Source organism: Drosophila arizonae, chromosome 3 (assembly GCF_054131065.1).
Source record: "Drosophila arizonae isolate 15081-1271.41 chromosome 3, UAZ_ARI_1.0, whole genome shotgun sequence".
Classification (NCBI taxonomy): Eukaryota; Metazoa; Arthropoda; class Insecta; order Diptera; family Drosophilidae; genus Drosophila; species Drosophila arizonae.
The window spans coordinates 1,749,275-1,769,953 of NC_142923.1; the positions used below are offsets into that span (position 1 = coordinate 1,749,275).

The 20,679-nt window shown below is 37.0% G+C and overlaps 1 protein-coding gene across 1 annotated transcript in view; it reads left to right on the forward strand.

The window, feature by feature from the left end:
• The first annotated feature begins 4,733 nt into the window (after positions 1 to 4,733).
• tup (LIM1_Isl and LIM2_Isl domain-containing protein tup) overlaps positions 4,734 to 20,679 on the forward strand; it is a 29,386-nt gene continuing 13,440 nt past the window's right edge. Inside the window, exon 1 of the mRNA XM_018004743.2 lies at positions 4,734 to 5,573. Coding sequence (XP_017860232.1) covers positions 5,417 to 5,573 — 157 coding nt within the window. The 5' untranslated portion in view covers positions 4,734 to 5,416. The remainder of the gene's footprint in view (positions 5,574 to 20,679) is intronic.

Here is a 20,679-nt window from a genome sequence, read left to right on the forward strand (position 1 = left end):
TATACCATATATACCATATATACCATATATACCATATATACCATATATAGCATATACCATATATCACCTGTGGATATATAATTACCGTTAACCTAGACGGAAACGGAAATGTCTCGCGACAAATGGCGGTCGCTGAATGCATGCATGATTGACACAACTGACTGACTGACTGATTGACTGACTGATAGACAGACTGGGCGCTCTTGTCGGCCTTTTTTGATGGGGTTGGTTGACTGCCTGACTGCTTGGCTGCCTGACTGCCTGGCTGACTAACTAACTGACTGAGTGACTGCTGCTTCCGCTTTTTACGTTCATTGCCTCTGCCACAATTTTAATTTTCCTAATGGATATCGATCCCAGTCGACGCTCACCCAACAACAACAACAACAGCAACAATAACAGCGTCGTCGTCGCTGGCAAAAAGGATAATAGACTTCTTTATTGTGCATGCGACTCTATAAAAGTCAACTCTGGACTTTGTTGTGTGTGTGTGTGGGTGTGTGTGTGTGTGTGCGGCGGCGTAGGATTGCGGACTCGGCCTGACACACAAACTGTAGCATAGACACACACGCACACCTAAACACATACAGCACACCTCAACAACCTCACACAATAAATAAACTGCTACGTCATGCAGCCAAAACATTTGCCAACTCTCTCCCACTCACACTCCTCATTCTCTCCCTCTCCCGCTCACTCTCTCTCACCATCTGCGCTTGCCTTTAAAGCTCTTTGAAATTTGTTTTGCCCATGTAAGGCCTATAAAATTTCGCTTGACCATATGAGTTGAAGTAAACGTAGACTTTAGCTCTATCTAGCCTTTCATTTCCATTCTCTCCCTCTCTATCTCTGTCTCTTTCTCTACTCTTTACATTTGCCTAAACATTTGGCAATTTCTGCCTTTGCTGCTGTGCTCCGCCAAGTGCGAAAATTAAATGAACCGCAAGTCTTTGCCCTGCCCTGCCCTGCTGCCGACGCCTCTCCTAACTGCCACACCCCCTTGCCCTTGCCCTCGCCCTCGCCACGTGACGTCCCTCGCGTCCTCTGGGGCCGAGCTGACTGTTTGCGTAGGTGTTTTGCGTGTTGCTATTTCGTAAATTTTATTTTACTATTTGCCTTTGGCTGGAGCCAGCGCAGCAGCAGCAGCAGCAGCAGGTCTGTGTCTGTGCTAGGGAGGTCACACTGTAGCATGTATCACCCGCAGATTGATACGAGCTGCCAGCAGCAAGCGTTCGCCTCTGAAATTAAAATTGAAATTCGAAATTTACATTCAGCTTCGACGAAATAAAAAACGAGTTTCGATTTGCTTGCGATTCTGTTTGGCTATCAAAAGTGGACGCAATTTTATGCTAAATACGCGCACAGACAAAGAACGAATGTAATTCTACTAATAAATAAGAATATATAATATATGCATATATAAACAGTTATTTGCCAAGCTCAACTCTTTAAAGTGCTCAGTAAAAGTTGCAGCAATTGGAAAAGTAGTTCATTGCAGCATCTGTGGCATCTTTGCTCTCGCTCCAATGACATGGAGCAGGTCTTCAGTCATTTCTATTATCCGGCTAGCAGACATCTAACACTGTTGCCAAATTGGCAACTGATTGCAGCTGTAACAGAGCTTCAAGCAATCAAATAGCAGAATGCAAACAATATTTGTTGGGGAGTGAGGGGGAGTGCGTGATATGATTTGAAGCCAGTTCAAGTCAGTTCACACTCACATTCACAATGGAGCGCCACACACACACACACACACACACTCTAAGTGTTAGCTCTGCTACAACATTTCTAATTAACTAGTTAAGAGCCCTCACCTGGATGGATGCTGTCCGTCAAGCAACCAAGCAGATCGAGTTGTGAATCGAGGACGTGTTTTACCTTCTCATTTGCTTTTGCTGTTCCTGTTTGCCAAACATCCTTGGTCAGGACAGGCGACAAGCTGGAAATATAAAATTTACTAAAAATAAAATTATGATAAGAGTATTTACTCTATAATCCAAAATATAAAAAAAAAAAAAAAAAAAAAATGTTTTTGTACTGTAATTTTCCCAGTGGGAATCAGGTAAAAATCTAGTTAATTAGACCACAATTTTTGACTAAATTCAGATTTCAGTAGAATTATATTTATAATGAATAGAAAATATTAAGTTACAGAACTTAAGTTTAAGAGGAGATATTCCATTTACTTTGATTAAAATGTGCTGCTAGACAAATATTTAATCAGAAATGTATATTCTATATTAATTAGGCTATTTTTACTAAAATAAAATACTTTTATTGAAATTTAAATAAGAAAATATAGACTTTATCGAAATTCAAAAAATAAAATATAAAAATACGTTAAACACACAACTAATCTATGAAGATTATAGAGCTGTGTATGTATCATAGAAATAAAAAATTACACAAAATCAAAAGATGTTCAATTTATAATAATGTAAAGAACAAAACTATTGAAAATAAGTAAAGTTTTCAATAAATATATTAGTAAATAATTTACATACATACATATATTAAATTTGACCATTTGAACATTGAAAGTTAATGAAAGCATAAATACATAAAAATATTGACCAAAAAATAGCTTCAGAATCTGAAAAATCAACAGCCGCAATAACAACAACAACCTTTTTTTTTTTTTTTTTTTTTTTTGTATTTCATGTTTTTTATTACAGATTCTACAAAACAAATAATTACTTAGGTTTAAGCAATCAAATGTAAATATAATTACTCAAGTTTCAGCAAACAAATGTAATACAACAGCTAAGTCGATTCCAGTTAAATCATTAACTGCAAATCGCTGGAGGAACAATAATTGAGAATGTAACTGAGAACTGGCAAATCGATGCTCCATTCTATGTTTCTTAAATATCAATGAATAGCAACAATGGCAATGATAATGCGGCGCAGCTACGACGAGGCGAACAACAAGTTGGAAAACATTTCATTTGCTGTTGAAGAGGGGGCGGCAAGACAGGCGAGTGGGTGGGTGGCTGGGTCAGTTAGCATTGCTTGAGTGACATGTCCTAAATTTTGTTGTTGTTGCTGCTGCTGCTCGCCAGACTTTTACCGGCATTTCAATTAACCCAATTAATGGACGGGACCTAATTAAATTTTGAAATCATGCTGCCAGCCAGCACGCACACACACCCGCACACACACACACAGCCAGGCAGGCGGACACACAGCCAGACAAATCAGTCAGCTGTTTTTCCCAGCTGCGTGTGTGTGTAAAGGAGATGGCGCGAAAGCTTTTACAGTTGTAGCATTACATGTATACATATACACATATATGTGTATGTGTGTATGTGTGTGCATATACTAATGTCAGCGTCTGGCTAACTGCGACGGGCTATGAGTGAGCGTAGTGGCCCAATCGGAGCGGAGCTGATGACCTTGATTACAACATGACGAGCAGCAGCAGCAGCAGTGGCAGCAGTGGCAGCAGCAGCAACCCTCACCCCCTCATCGTTCGTCAGCGGAAGCAGCGGCAAATAAAAACGGTAAAAATAACGGCAAACTGTGTGGCAACTGGGGATTCAGGCAGCAGACTGCCAACTGGCAGCTAAAACAAATCATCAGAGCAGGCGGAACTGGGTGCCAAGTCAACGAACTGGCTAACCGCAACAACACACACACACACACACACAGAGATAGTATGGGGGGGCAGGCGTGGCACATGTCATTAAAATTGCAACAGAGCCTTGAACAGTAAAACGGTAAACGAGACACAAGCCCAAAATCAAAAGATCAATAATTATTATGATGTTAGCTACGAGGCCAAAAGACGTTGCCACAGCCGCAACAGCAGCAGTGGCAGCAGCAGCAGCAGTGGTAGTGGCAGTGGCAGCCGCAGCCAAGAGTCAAGACAAGGTGCGGCTGTGGCTGCCAAAAACTTCGACAAGCGCATTACACAGCCAACAATTGCAGCCAAACACGATAGAGCGAGAGCGGACGAGGGAGGGCATTAGGTGGGAGCAGACTAGCGGCATTTGCTTACAAGTGCAACCATTTTGTAGTACAAACTTCGAAAACCAAAAGCGAAATTGGCAAAACAAAGGCAAAAGGCAGCAAAAAGGAAGAGCAACGAACACGCTCACACACACACGCACACATGAACAGACACATTCGCAAAAAAGAAGAAGCGAAGCAAAGCAAAGCGAAGCGAAGCGAGATGGGGTTGACTGCTTCCATTGCCTGTAGATTGTGGCTAAAGTTAGCGACGGCAAAGGCAGCGGCAACGGCAACGGCAATTGCAACTCAGCTGTGCCGCGTGCCAGTGGGGCGACTCATGCGCAGTGGCGCCAACCGATTGGCCCGCTTGGACGCCATTTAGAAAACGTGCGAAGCGAGATGGCATACGTCGCGTGCGAGCAGCACAGCCAAACACCTGTTCCTGTTGCCCGTTTTCGAACAGCGAGCGAGACGCGCCCCAGACCCGAAAACGAACGAAACCGGTTGCAGCTGCTGCAGGCAGCCAACGTAGTCCACACACTAGCTGTGCTGCTCTAACCAAGCGCTGGCGCGGCTGCTGTGCGAGCAGTGCCGAGCTGTAGCCAGCCAACGAGGGGTTAGCTGTGACGCCAGCGTCGACGGCGACAGCAACAGCGACAGCGACGCAGGGCACGAGCGCGAACACAATGAGACGAAGAGAGACGAAGCGCGACGAAACGAAGCGAGCGGCTCTGTAAGTTTTGCCTTTGTGAATCCGAAAGACACACACGGTCAGCCGGTTTAGTCGTTCAGCAGTCGCAGCGCCGTTAGCATCGTGTGGTTCGCGCGTCGTTTTCGTAAATATTTCTCTCTATTATTGTTGTTGTTGTTGCTGTGCTGTGCACGTTACGTTTAGAGAAAGAACAACAACAACAGCAACAACAGCAGCAGTAGTGTAAGCAGCAGCAGCAGCAATTCAAGCAACGAACGCAACGTACGCACCCCAAAACAAATTCGCCGTCGTTCGCCGTCGCCTTTCGCCGTCGTCGCCTTTGGATACGAGAATACGAAACTCTGCGCTTCCTCGACCTATGGCGTTATTACATTTACCTGTTCGCGTGTGCTACCAACTGTGACAACAACAACAACAACAACAACAACAAGAGCAGTACACAGCCAAAGAGCCCAAAGAGTGCGTGAAAAAGTTCAGATACGAAAAAATATCTTTGCCTAACTAAACTGTACAAAAAGTGCCTTAAAACGCAGCAGTTAAACAAAAATATTGCTAAAACTTCGATACACACACACACACAAACACACGTATACACCCACACACCCACACATACACACACACACACACAACACTTGATGCTCAATGTGGAAAATCGTGTTCGAATTTTGAGTTGCGCTTTCATTTCGCCCATCATTTCTACAAAAGATCTGAAGTGTATTTTGGTTGGTTGCCGGTCTATAAGCCAAATATATGGTAATGGCAGAGATTGGTGGCCATTTGGCTCACCAGCTACCATTGCACAATCATAATCACAATCACAATCACAGTCACAGCCAAACTGGATTACAGCCTTCGCTGGTGATGAATCATCACCTGGATTTGGATTGTCACGGCCACGATGTGATAAGTAAGTACATCTATATGCAACAATCTATCATACATCTATATATGCTGTACAGTGATGAATGCTAACTAGAAATCGGTCCATGAATCAACCAACTTAAGCAGCCGTCGGTAAACCAGTTTCCCGAATCGAATCTCGGTAGCTGGCGAATTTCTATCGCAATTTGTATTCCCAAAGCCTTTCAAGGTTCTGAGCACTTTTGTTTTAATTCTTCTTCTTCCTCTTCTTCTTGCTGCCATTAGATAAGTCGTTATAAACAAATGTTTTTGTTAGTAATTATGATGGATTATGATTGAATGCAAATGATTCGCGTGCGGAGAATTTGCTTCAAAGGCTTTTGGCATATTCATTTTGTTGATCTAGGAATTTTATAAAATATTTTTGTGGAAGTGTTAGATACATTGGTTAGAGAGTTACAATATAAACCTTAAACATTGTTTTGCTAAGGAAAAGGTTTTACACATTGTCTTTAGGCATTGTTTTGCAGTTGGTATATTTTCTTTATCAATAACTTTATTTAGTTTTTCTTCTTTATTCAAAGTTTTCGTCCTTTATCCTCATTTTCGATGAGGGGTTTGCACCTTTAAACTATTTCTATATAGCATTTTTGGTATATTCAATATATCATACGTCTTTCTTCAATAAATCTATCAATTTTCATTTCGTTCAGCTCTTTAATCTATACTTTAAGCATCTCATCTGAGCTTTATTCTCAATTTGTGTTTAGTTCAACTTTTCCTTCATGCTTTGTTCTGAAAACTCATTCTATAGATGTTAACATTGAATTAAATATGTTTCAATTGTTTCAATCTGTCCTACTTATTAATGTTTCCTCCTTTTCCGTAAGCTTTTACCTCAAGGTTCCAAGAGTTATTTTTTCACTTATTGAAAGATTAAATTTTGTTTCCTTCTTTCAATGTATTCTTTTCCCATTACCCTTAGCTTAACTTTCTCACTCTTTGCAATGCTTCAATCTAATCTTTCTTCAATCTTGATATCATGTTTTCCTTCAAGTTTCCCATCAGTCTTTCATCCAGTCTTCTTCCTCACTGTCAAACCAATTCGTTCCACTTGTTTTCTCAATTGCAAACTACAGTTAATCCTCTATACACTTAAACCAATAATTTGATAACTAGTTCAACTAGTTAATCTAACAAAGTACATTTAGCTAGCCCAATTATTGTCACGCCTGATGCCCAACGCTTCAGTTCAGTGGAATCAGAGAACGGAGCCCATTCCGTAGCATTGGCCAACAAAACATATCATATGCGGCTAATAAAGCTATTTAAGCGCTTTAATGACTTATTTATGGGCAATGTCGCACTCAGATACAAATTATACACAAAACAACGCAAAATTTGCAAATTAAATTGTCATTAACCTTTTCCCACAAAAAAGCAGACATTAGATACTAAATAAATTAAACAAAAACAAACAACTAATTTGTGCAGTAAAAGTGAAAAAAAAAGGATTTCAGAGTTTTATAGTAATTGGAACAAAAATAGATGTGGATAAGGGGAAATGGAGATAAGGAATATCGGAATATATAATTAATATATGCAAATAATATTTAAAAATTAATAATATTTAATAATGTATCAATGGATGAAGAAGACTATATTATATACATATTCTATAACGAACTCTATTTTCTATTACTAAAAACTTTCTTGTCTATTTTTATTCAATTTATATAAATGGAGTCATTATAACTTTGTACCCCATGCCTCTGACAAAGACAGTTTGTAGATGTTAAGGGAAAAAGATGACTTAAGGAATATAACATATACCTTTAACATTAATTGCTAGATGAGATGCAATGTTCAAGATTTCAAGAGTTCAAGATCAGTTTATTGCTGTAGAGGCTAGCACCGTAGGACAAGGTTCAATAGAAAAATATTAGATTTCAAAAACTTAACAAATTTTTAGTTTATTAATTTTTTTTTTTTTTAATATGAAACTTTTTCAAAGATGTTTTTATTTTAGCTATGAAGGCGTTTATCTATGGAGCTTCATTTACTCGTATTAAATATATTCCGAAATGAACTTTGTCTTTATTTGGGTCCACTCTATATATCAAATATATTATTTACAATGAAGAAGAAGAAAGAGCAAACACAGGAAGCTTTTACATCTCTTAAAGAAAAAGTCCATAAATTGATTAGCATACTAAATCATTTAGCAATATTTCGTTTTGTAATCAACAAGTTAAATTGCATAAATAAATTTTAGTTTAAATACAATGGCATTGCACTTTGATTAAAATTATTGAAATTAAATGATGGAAATATTGTTAATTAATGCAAGATATTCAAATTTGCAATTAAAGGGAGTTTGTTTAATATAAATATATATATATATATATATATATATATATATATATATATATATATATATATATATATATATATATATATATATATATATATATATATATATATATATATATATATATATATATATATATATATCGCGTGCACATATGTATGTAAATGAAATATATGTATATAAATATGGAATACATTTAAACTCGTTAGGACGTTAGTATAGATAAGATTTTGAAACAGTTAAACTATAGCAGGAGTGAGCAAATATTTTTCTGATGCTTTCAAGGGAAGGGAAAAGGGATAAAGATGGTTTTCTAGTTGTATTTAAAAATGATCTCAATACAAACTATATTTCGAAATGGTTGAATCCCGAATGGGATCAGCTGCTCTTAGTAATAGTCTATTGGCTGCTGCTTAGTCAGCTGTAACTGCTTTAGTTAATCGTTCTATTCATAGCTCTTAAGTACAACTTAAGAAAGCCATATGAGACTCTTACCCTGCTGGAAAGGCTTCAAGGCCATTTGCTATCTGGAGCCACTCATCTGCTAATTGCCAGAGAAACGATTTAGTCTGAGTCGCACAGCCGCAAGTGTTTGTAATTGTTTTTCATTTATATATGAATTTAGTATATCTGTATTTAAAGAGAAAACACTGGCATTAACTTTTCTGAAATGATGGCCATATATTATTTTAAGTAGAATATAACTTTTGTGCCCCGCCGCCAATTAACGGTTGAATGACATTTTAATGCTTGGCGGCATTTAAAGTGCGATTGCAGCGGCCGCAGCAGCAGCAAAATAAAATAAAAAATAAATAAATAAAAATAAGTATCGCATGCGAAAAAATTAAATTCAATAAAAATTTGTCAGTTGACAAATTTGCCAAAAAAAAAAAAAAAAAAAAAATGTACAACAAAATTATAATTGCTGACCATATATGAAACATTTTCAATATATATATACGATATATGTGCATATGTATATCTATTGCATTTCTAAATTATATTCATGAATTTTTCAAACGCAGCCAAAAGTGTCATTAAAAAATGCGTGTGTGTCAGTGTCTGTGTGTGCGTGTGTGTGTGTGTGTGATAAAATATATTTTATTTAAATTTAAATTTGACGCTAAATTGTGACAAATGTTAGCTGCCAATTTTGTAACCAGACAAAAGACCGCAAAAACCAACAGAAAAAAAGAACTAAAACAGTTGCAAGCTGTGTATATGTATGTGTGTGTGTGTGTCAGTGTTCTGTGTGCCAAAAAAAAAAGAGAGAGAGAAAGAGAAAAAATAGACGACAAACTCATAATCATAAACACGTTGGCCCCGTCGAGCGTATTGAATTATAAATGAGCCAACAGCAATGCCAGCTACAAACTAGAAACTAGCTGCAGATACATTTGTATCTCATAGATACATTTGGGCAGTTTACAGCTGTGGCTTGGCTGCAGTGGAAGCGCCTTACTCAACTTTTGCATCACTGAATAATGCAGTTAGAACGAAACAACATATGGAAAAGTGTTGGAAGATACATTTGTATCTGAAAGATACACGTTTACAGCAGATGAATTGTAAACGCAATTCTTGTTATGTTTAGAAAGGTAAATGGGTCAGCATTATGCCAGCTATAGCTATAAAACTAGTTCGAGATACAAGTGTAGCATTCGTATCTCATAGATACATTTTATTGTCTATATTTTAATGATCCATTTTCACTTTCCAATTTTTGAACTTTTTCATTAGGTTTGAGTAAATCTAAGCTGTAGCCGCAATCTATTGACCAGCTGCAGTTTCTTATCTCATTGATAGAGTTAAATCTTATAGATAGGTTTCTAGTTTGCTTTACATTTCCTATACACATCTGTATCTCATAGATACATTTACAACTTGCTCAACATTAGAGTATTTCATGAGAGCATCTCAAAAAGTTTCAGTTACCAACTCATATATACTTGTATCTAAAAGATACTTTTGTATCTTCTGGCTGCAGCTGCAGCTGATCTGCTCTTGTATTATCAGTAAGCCAATCAAGCAACCGCTGCAAACTAAAATCTTACATGCAGATACATTTGTATCTCCTTCCATTGTATCTCATGCACACACACTTGCATCTCATAGATACTTTGGCCAATTTAGAGTCGCCTTTTAATTGCGATTCACAGTTTGCTGTTTGCTCACGCATTAAATATATGAAAAGCAAATCAAATTTTCATTTCAAAAACTTTATTTGCCAAAGCCAGAAAGAGGAAGAAAAACTAACTACGAGTTTGTCTTTTAAGATATTTGAAAACAATTTCAGTTGCTGTATTTAAGTTTGAATTTTGTTTTCCTTTCCGTTTTTATTTTTTATTTTATTTTTTTTTTTGCTTTGTTTTCGTTTTTGTTCAGTTTGTTCCTCATATTTATTCGTCGAGTCGCTTTTTCTCGACTTTTTGTTGATTCAGTGCGCCTGTAAACATTTTAATGAGTTTTTCATGTAGCTGGCCCTCACACACACACACACACGCACACACGCTTCTGCTGACTTCTCAAGTAGTCGTTAAATTAATTAAATATAGTAGATGGAAATATATACAACAAACCGCTCGACTTCGTATTTTGTTTACACAAAAGTGCGACACAAATTTGTTTTCATATATTTTCACTCACTTTTCTGTTGCATACTTCGCGGCGCAACAGATTTCCATTTCATTTCTAATTGCTATAAAAATAATATATACACATCTATCTATACATGTATATTTAAATTGATTCTGGCTCATAAAAAATTGACAATTATTTGCGGTCACAGAAAAGCAAAACAATTTAAATTAATATTAATTAGTTTTAAATGTTTGAAAGTTAATTGTGAAAAATTGACTGAGCAGAAGCTTAAAAACGTTTGTAAATTATTTAAAAACAGCGCATAAAAACTCGGAGAAAAAAACATAAAATCAAATTTGTATAAAAATAGAAATGCTTTGGCCATAAAGTTGGCCAAAGAGCTAAGCCTTAGTCGTGTCACAGATAGATGGATTAACTCCGCTTATATGGACTGCCTGGCAGCAGCAGCTGCTGCTTTTTAGCATTTATAAGCGTGCGACAGTCGTAAAGCTCGTGAAAGGCGTTTTGGCTATTGTTTCTCGATTTTCGGCATTCAGTTTTCGGTTGTTTTGTCGTCTGGCCATAAATGTTCTCAACACATCATTAATCGTCTTTCAAATTGGACGGCGTCTCCGAAACCGAAAGTCTGCAGCTAATTAAAAATTAAATGCATAGTGAGCATAACTAGTTAGTTAATTGTGGCTACTCGATTCGAAAGTGTACAAACTCGAATCAATTATGTTTGCCAATGACACCAGCTGAAAGTGAATGACGAAATACATAAACAAAGTTAATATATGCAAAAGTTTTCCTACTTTAATGCGAGGTGCACAAGAAAGAGTTGCAAATTTCAAGATATAAAATTAAATATTCGTAAACTTTACAAACTTTCCTCGCTTATTGATTTAGTAATTACAACTGATTCTTGCAAGTTCTTAAGCTTCTTCTTTTCAATCTTAAGCTTTAATTTTCCTTTAAACTTTGTTTAATACGCGTAGCGTATGAATTTTTAATAAAACGCTGTTTTAATGAGCTTTTGAGTACATGGAAAGTTTTTTTCCTTGGATTAAATAAGGATAGTTGGATTTAAAATTAATAGAATGTATACAAAAATCTTATAGCTGCAATGGGCTTTTAGAGCAGATTGCCATAACGGGGTATCCTATCGAAGTCTCCTTTTAAAGGCTGTTTGATATCGAACATGATTGAGCTTGTCAACAAATCTGTTAAATTATTGATAAACAGTACTCAAACCAAAGCTTTAATGAGCTTTAATCGTGAATAAGACAGTTAAGTCTTTAGCTAAAGCTGCTCGGATAAAAATAATAAATAAATTCAATTCAAGCTGCTTCCATAAACTTTAAGTTGATTGTGTATAAGTATGTATACTTATTTTATTTTATTTTATTTTATTTTATAACTTCATTTTGAAAATGTATTTAATGTTATACTCTAAATTCCTTTCTAAAAGCTTTCATAATCCTTTGATTATTTCCCTTAAATTGGTTTTGACAGCTTTTACCAACCTTTAAGATATTTCACCTCTATTTATAACCTTATAACTAACTACCTCGTCTAACGTTTTATTCTCCAGTTGATTTCCTAAATTTTTCGCACAACATTTTTATGAATCTAGGCAATAAAAAATCAAATTGTTCAACTCACGCGAGTCATCAAAATTTGCTGAAATTGATTTGGAGCTGTAATTCAATCTAATTCGCTTCCTCTCTGCAGCAATTTATAGTTTTATGATCGACTCAGAGTTGGAGCTCATTATCATTTTTCGTGGCTAATCAGCAAAGCGAATACGCAAAATGCTTGGAATTTATTTCGAGCGGAAATTCCAGGCATAATTTTCTAATTTCACAAGTCAAACCAGAGCTGTTAATTAAAGACGAGCAAAAATAAAATAAAATAAAATAAAATTTATAAAAAAAACCAGCTCTTGAGAGCCAAATTTACCTGCATTAAATTCTAACTCTCTGTTCTCCGTTCCCCGTTCTCCATTCTCTGTCCTTCTCACCGGTTTCTCTCTATGTCTCAAATGTGTCAACAGGCGCAGGCGCACAGCTGTCTTTTCGGTTCGTTTCCTTTATTTTGGGTTTAGGAATCTGTGGCCCGCACAGGTTTCCAGGTTTCCAGGTTGCCCGGCCAGCAGCAGCAGCATATTGATCTAGTGCCAGGGGCCCAAGTGCAAAATCAGATAAGCTCCGCTCTGGGTTTCTCGTTTTGGAATTTATGATTTGCGCCTAAATAACTTTATCACACCGCACGCAGACAGTCAGACAGCCAGACAGCCTTAGAGTGGGAGACCGAAACAGAAACAGAACCAGAGCCGGAGTCAAAGCCAGGAATAACTAATAAAAAAAGTTTGACCGGAAACCCGAAAAAAAGCAAACCCATAAAATATAGACGAATTTGTTTCGTATTTTTATTTTTATTTTCTTGTTTCGTTCGTGTTTTTGTTTTTTAGCGAGTGGCGCATAAATTTTATCAAATCATGTGGGTGTGCCACAGGCTGAACAGCTGAAGGAACTATAAGCCAAAAGGGTTAGGATATACATATATATACAGAAATACATACATAGAAATGTTGCCTGTGAGACACAAAAGTTATTGCATTTTTATTCCAAAATGAAGCTAAAAAGCAAAAAATAACATTTGTTTTATTTAAGTATTAAAATGTATGCTCTAAAAAATATATTTAAAAAATATATTTTTTTCTAATTTTATTAACAATTTATTCAATTAAGTACTAGGGCTTCGTTTAACATTTCCATGATATTTACATTAACTGAATCGCTTAACATTATCACTAACTCTGGTTAGTGACATTATGCAATGTTGATAAATGTTATTAGCAGAGTATTCGCTGTCACTTAACACCACTCTAACATATCTCTGTTCTAATTAACCATTTAATTAGCCATCTCGGAGCTTACATCGCAAATATTTTGCATGTGAATTGGCTTAAATCAACATTTGTATACGTCAGTAGAAACATTTGTATATAAATATATATTTTATTTATATCTTCTAGCTTAATTATTCGTAATCTTTGAAAGACATGCCATAAAATATAAAATTTAGACGCGTTTCCAGTTTCTGTTTCGGTTTCTCGATCTATTTATATGTAATTTAGCCCTTTTACATGAAGAGTAAACAATATTTATAGGAATTCTATGCATATGAAATCAATTTGAAATGTTCATAACGTTCAGATTGTGAACTTAAAATATTTCTATATCAGGGGAGTGTTAAATATATGAAAATAATTTTTTTTTATTTTTTATGTAAAATTATAGAAAAATCGTAATTCATATTTTTAAAACTAAATTTATTGTCAGTCATGCATATATATTACGGGCTGCTCCAAGTAAACCCCATCAGAAAATCTGATCAAATTGTTTATTTCTAGTACTAACGAAATTCTCTCAGTTGTTCTTCAATGAGATCCAAAACTTCGGGGTATACAATTTAATTTAGCCATATGAGAGTTTAGCTCAAAATCTTGTGCAGCTGTTACATGTAGCGAGTACTTACTGTATTTCTATATAGCTGCATAGAGACAAATATATTATTCATTCTTTAAATGCTTATAGAATCGCTCAAGGTTCAGCCATCGCTATGAAGCCTTGCAGTTCGTTTCCCTCTCGCTGCCACTCCCCACCCCCTGCTCTATCTCTGTCGCTCTCTTTATGATCCCATTCACATTACATGTTTTCGCTGTAAAAATAATAATAACTCTCTGATGACATCATAGTAGCTGCAGCTTAAAGCGAATTGAGCTTCGCGTGGCCAGCAGCGAGCTAACGTGGCTAAGAGGAGTGCGCTGCACTCGGCGTCATTTAAAGACCAAACAGCCATTTTTTGTTGGCCTAATTACTGGCCAGTGGAGCCCTCGACTCTGCTGACCCGCGCGCACTGTGGGCATATTAAAGCAGCGGCAGCAGCAGCTATTAAAGTGCAATTAAAAGCAGATGAGGGAAACCAAAATTGTGTTGTAGATCTCAAGTTCAGTCAAGGTGTCAGCGCTTGTCAAGGCGGCAGCGGCTACCGAAATTAATATTAAATTTCCACAAAAAAAGGAATATCAAAGAGTGAAAGAGAGGGGAACGAAAGAAGACAGAGAGGGAGAGAGAGAGGGAGACTTTAGCGAGTTGCACATAAATCAACTGATAAATAATGCCAAAATTTCTGCTGCCACGCCCGTTTATCGCGTGAGTGTGTGCATGCTCATGTGTGTGTGTGTGTATGTGTGTGTGTAGCAAGCAGCAGCTAAAGCTCCGCTCGTGCCGCTCTCCAGGCGCTCATTAAACGGCGCCTGGTCCGCTGGGATTTCGGCTGGCGCTCCGCTTAGTTTTGGGCTGTGCAGAACACCCGCTGCGCCATATGACACCTCAAAAGGTACACACACACACACACACGAGACTATGTGTATGTGTGTGTGTGTGCTCAGGTGCATTCGCCTGGCTGCGCGTGCTGCATGCAATGTGCGGCACGTAGCGCGCTTTAATGGCGTTGCTTTTAAAGCTCTTTAGAGGCAGCAGCAACAGCAGCTGTTGCCCTCTCGCTCGCACGCTATTTACATATAGCCAACTCCCTCTAGCACTGCCTTTTTTTTACGAGTGTCACTTTTATGTGCGCCGGCGGTCGCCCCCCTATTTTAATGACTAATTAACCAGAGCTCCATAAAAAATGAAGAGAGTGATGGTGGGTGGAGGGTGGAGGGAGAGGGAAGATGTTTGGCTCTACAGGATGCAACAACTGAGATTTGGTTACATCAAATAAGTAGACGCCGCTACTCACTCACAGCTCTTCACTCCAGACGCAATTCGTGGCGTCAGCAAGTACTCCAACCCGACTGAAAGATCTCAAATCAAACTCGAAGCGACACTTGAGGCAGCAGCAGCAATTGCAACGACAGCAACGACAGCAACAGCAGCAGCAGCAGCAGCCGCCTGTTATATAACCTCTGGCTCAGTTTATATATCGCATTACAAGAACTACTTTAACGCTTCACTTAGAGCGAGCTGAGGAGGGGAGAGGAGGGGGTAGCGCCAGTGGCTTGATTTGTATTGAGAGAGCTCTCAATCTCAAGTAGCGTCTGTTGCGGCTATCAACAGGTTGACCACGCCTACCCATACGCCTCTCTCCCTCTCCCTCTCCCTCTCTCTCTCTCTCTCCTACTCTGTATTGTGGACCGCTCGCTGTGCGCGCGCCGCGGGGCAACTCATTCAGAAATTAGAGGCAGACGACCACGGACGGCTTAGGTTAGGATTACGCTCAGCAGTCTGGCAGACGGTAGCCTAGTCGCCTAATTACCGTTACCTGCTAAAGTACGAAAATATATTTTGACTCTATATAGATCGATCGATGTCTGGCCTGGTCTGGCCTGTCCAGCCTACCTGCCATGAAAATTGTGGCCAAACACGTTCTGCGGCGATTCATTGAAAGCGGAACCAGAATTTGTAGACTGAGAAGAGGAATTGGCAATAAGATTATAAATCTTGCAATATATCAATGAACGACACTCTATACAAAGGCTTAAATTTTGTGATATATCAATTGTTGTTATGTGACTAATTTATGGCATTATCAGAAGTTGAGTCTGTAGCAAAATGGGAATTCTGTGATCACATTTTTCCAGTTTGAATTTAGTTCTTGTATTTATTTATTTAATATTTAATTTATTGTTTTATAATTAGTATTTGAAATACAAAAAGGAAATATGTATAAGTATTTACATATACAATTTATCTGTTATACACATATGAACATTATTTAAATATAATATAATTTTATTAAGTAAAATATAGTAGAATCCGCTTATAGCGGATGTTCGTCATATTGAGTCATGCAAACTTATATGAAGGGTTTCCTTTTGGTTATAGTTATAAGGACGGGAGATCGTCGATCCCTTGAGTACCGTTATGACCGGATTCTACTGTACATTGTATATTTAAATACATATATTTATATACTTTAATAAATGTCTTGGATTAAAATATATGATCCCGTTTAGATTCTCAACAATTTATCTAATGCTCCACATTTGACCAAGATTATTTTCCTCACTTCATCAATGTTCTTACATCTCTCTAATAACTTTTTGCACCATAACTTTAAATTGAGTTTAGATAACATTTCATATATTGTATAAAAATAAAAATTAAATAAAGGAAATATTTAAAATAAAATGGAGCACAGCTTATATAATATGGTTTAATTACTCAAAACAGAGTTAATAATAATTTAAATAACAAAGAAACACATATTCAAATATTTTAATAAGCTTCAAACCTTAACATAAATAAATTCTATAAGATGAACTAATATAGCCGAGATGAATAAAGAAAGGTTGCTTGTTGCTATTGCTTTCACATATTGAATCACAGTTCCTCTATCTCTCTCTCTCTCTCTCTCTCTCTCTCTCTCTCTCTCTCTCTCTCTCTCTCTCTCTGCTTGGCTAAAGCCCAACTTGGAGCTAGTCGAATTGACTTTACAAATGATATAAGCCACAATGAAGTTGCTCTGTATTGATTTATGCGATTGTGTTGAGGCTGTTGTTGTTGTTGTTGTTGTTGTCAGTTGGCAACCCTCGCTGTTTCTAGTTAGGTAGCCTAAGCAGTATGTGGTAATGCCTACTGGTAACAAAATGTGGCTCATTATGTCAAATTGAAATGTTGCCAACGAGGTGAGAAAACTCGCTAAACAAGTTGCAGACATTGCAGATCGACTTGAAGAAAACAACCAGATGAAGATGAAGATCAAGAAGAAGCAGAGGCAGATGAAGAGAAGGTCTCATCTTTATTGTGCTGCGCCGAGCCAGAGAAGCGACAGCCTAAGTGGGCAGCAATAAGTCTTCCCAGACAAGACGAGGAACAACAACGATGATTGCGACCACACAGCGCCAATGAATCATAGCAACAGCTACTTTGCTCTCTGTCCCACTCTTCCTCTCTCTCTCGCTCTCACTCAGCCTGTGCAGCTGGACGAAGCTGGATCTGAACTGCAAAGCCCATAAAGCAGGCCTACTTAAAACGCCATAAAACCAGCAATTTATATGCCTTCATTGGCCAAGACTGGAGGAGAGTCGGACTGACTGAGAGTTCGATCTAGACCCGAGCTGGACCTTAGTTCCACACCGCGTGGCAATCAACGCGGGCTGAACATGCCGCAGCGGTGCAATGCTCCTTTGAAATTCAAATTTTATGAAGCTCATTAAATATAAATTTGTCGTCCCAGATGCGGAGAGAGAAGCGCAGCAAGGTGAACACTGTGAAGGGGGGAGGGAGACCTGAGTGAGAGAAGTCACAACAAAATCGAAAATTCAATAAGCAAACACGACTGCATAATACCTGTTCCTAGTGCAAAAGTAGACTAAAGATTAAGATAAGCAGAGAGATAAGCAGAAAGATAAATTTTGTGGAGTTCCCCAGCCTCTATCGGTCGTTTATGGAACTATCATATCATAAGAGATCGTATGCATATTTTCTAAATATTTATCTGTGAGGGATTTCATTTGAGATATAGTTGGGAAAATATAGTTGATAGAATAGTGCTGGGAAATCTATGTTTGGGGAGGTGTGCTACATAAAGATATAGTATATGGTAGCTATATTGTATAGGAGATGTAAAATAGTTTTCGATACTATGATTCAAGTGGACATAGCTATATGAAGTTGACTAAAAATCTATCTAGGAGATCAATATAATAAGTCGATTATTCGGATTTACCTGATTCATGTTTATTTCTAAACAATTTCTATATAAAGCTGCTTTAACAGGCATAGCCCATAGTTTCTTCTTCAAAAACCCAATATACTCTCTTTATACTCCTGAACGAGCAGAGACGCAATCAGACAAAGAGAGCATGAGAGAGAGCAAGAGAGACAGAGAGAGAGAAGGCACATCTACAGGCTTGTCAACGATCGCCGCTTGTATACGACACCCAAATAAAATAATATAAATTAATTAACAAAACGAAGCCGAAATGAAGTTAAAATTTGCATGAACAACGCGCAGCCTTTGGCGGCTGCTGCTCACAAAATAAAATAAAAAAAATAAAAATAAAATAAAGACAAAAGCAACAAAACAAAAACCTGGCTAAATGCAGTTCGGCCCTTGCGTGCGCGTAATCGAACAACCTCCACACACACACACACACACACACACATACGAAAAGTAATATATAGGGCCATATATATACTTGCATTTAGTTCTTTTAAGCATCTCTTATAAAAGGACCACAACGAGGCTCGTAAGACGGCGTTAAATGTTCGACTCTCCCTCGCTCGCTCGCTCGCTCTTTGCCAGCCATAAAGCAGCGGCGGCCTCTTTTAATGAGGTCTTAAGTTTTTATAACGGTGCTTACAGACACACACAGAGACACACACTTACGCACCAAGTGCATCCAGCTTAGGAATGTGCCAGCCAAGGCACACCCAGTTCAAGCTGCTCAACTAGAGATGAACTCTTGCCCAAGGCTCAAGCCAGCAAAAAGGGCTTCCTTTTTACGTAGTGCTCAATAAACTCAATTATGCCTTAAAGTGGGCGACCAAGCAGCGAAAGAGTGTGTGAGAGAGAGAGAGAGAGGCTCTATAGATGAGGGCTGCTTTAGAGTGGCAAATACAAAGAGCTAGAATAAATCTTATAAATCATGAGAGCAAAATTGAATTAACAAAAATATTTAAATGAAATTTTGATAACTGTTTATTTTATTTTACTTTAACAAATACTATATATAATGCATATGCAATTTTTAAATAATAAATAATATATAAATACTTATAAATAGCAAAAAAAAAAAATTATATATTTCATATGAAATGTGCATACGTTAATATAAATTAAAAATATGAATATATGCAATATATGTGTATATTTAAATATTTTATATATACAATTCAAGAATATATTTATTTTGTAATATATTTATGATACTTTTTTATATCACCCATTCAAACCATTCAATCTCTTTTTTTTTTTTAAATAAGTGTTTATAAAAAATATAAACCTTTTATATATATATTGTCAAAATATATATAAAGAATTCCCCCTTTTTATTTACCTATTTAATAGTTCAAGTCAACTAATTAAAATTTTTTAACATTTTACTTAAAAAGTTAAAAAAAAAAAAATATAGTACAAACCAAAATTTATGAAACGAAAAATAAATACAACTTAATAAAGATTTACAAAAATAAAATAAATAAATAAAATATTTAGGTAATCAAAAAATATAATCATTTCTCATTAAAAATGGATTCAGTGCGTATTATAAATAAATAAATATAAAAAGTTTGCCTAACTAATAATAATAATACTAAAATGTCCGTTTAAATATTTGTGAATTTCTTGAAATTTTGTAATATCCTTTCACTGTACCTACACATACAAATATATCTATATACTTATATGTATTTTTATAAATTTCTGTGCTCGCTTGACTCCTCTCTAGTTGGATCTCTCTGTAGAATTGTAGAATTCGCACCATCGCAACTGATATTTAGCTGATTCCAGAAAATATGTTGCTAACGCATGTTGCATGCCGGCCAAGTAACAAGGCAACAATAGCAACAACAGCAACAACAGCAACAAGAAAGCAACATTCACAATGCTCGAGTGCAAAAGGTGCGCATGCGCAACAACAATAACAACAACAACAGCAACGGAAAATGCAAACAAGGCAGTTTCGTTGTATGAAAAGCAAAAGAAGAGGCACTCAATAAAAGAGCCAGAGCGAGAGAGAGAGGGGAGTAGAGTCAGAAAGAGGGAGACAGAGCAAGCCGAGATGAGATGAGGTGCTGTGCTGTGCTTGGTCTGTTCGTGTTTGCGCAATATTTGCGACAAATAAAGCATAAAAACTGTTAAAGTTCACACGCGTCGGGTCAAATATTTACACAAGCCAACTGCCAGCGAAGGCAAAAGGCAACAGGCAACAACAACAACAACAATAACAACAACAGCCACAATTGAATGCAACAATGTGGTCAATTTTATTTTGACCAAAAGCGCTCTGACTTTGGCTAATTAGACAGCCGAATAAAAACAGCAAATGCCAAAAGCAAAAATTTATGATAAATACAAAAATAAGAAAAATAGTTAAAAAATGTGAAAAAAAATTTATTGGCTGTCTGTCAGCATTTGCAACATGTTGCATTGCCCATAAAAAGTTGCAACTGCATTTTGATTGCGT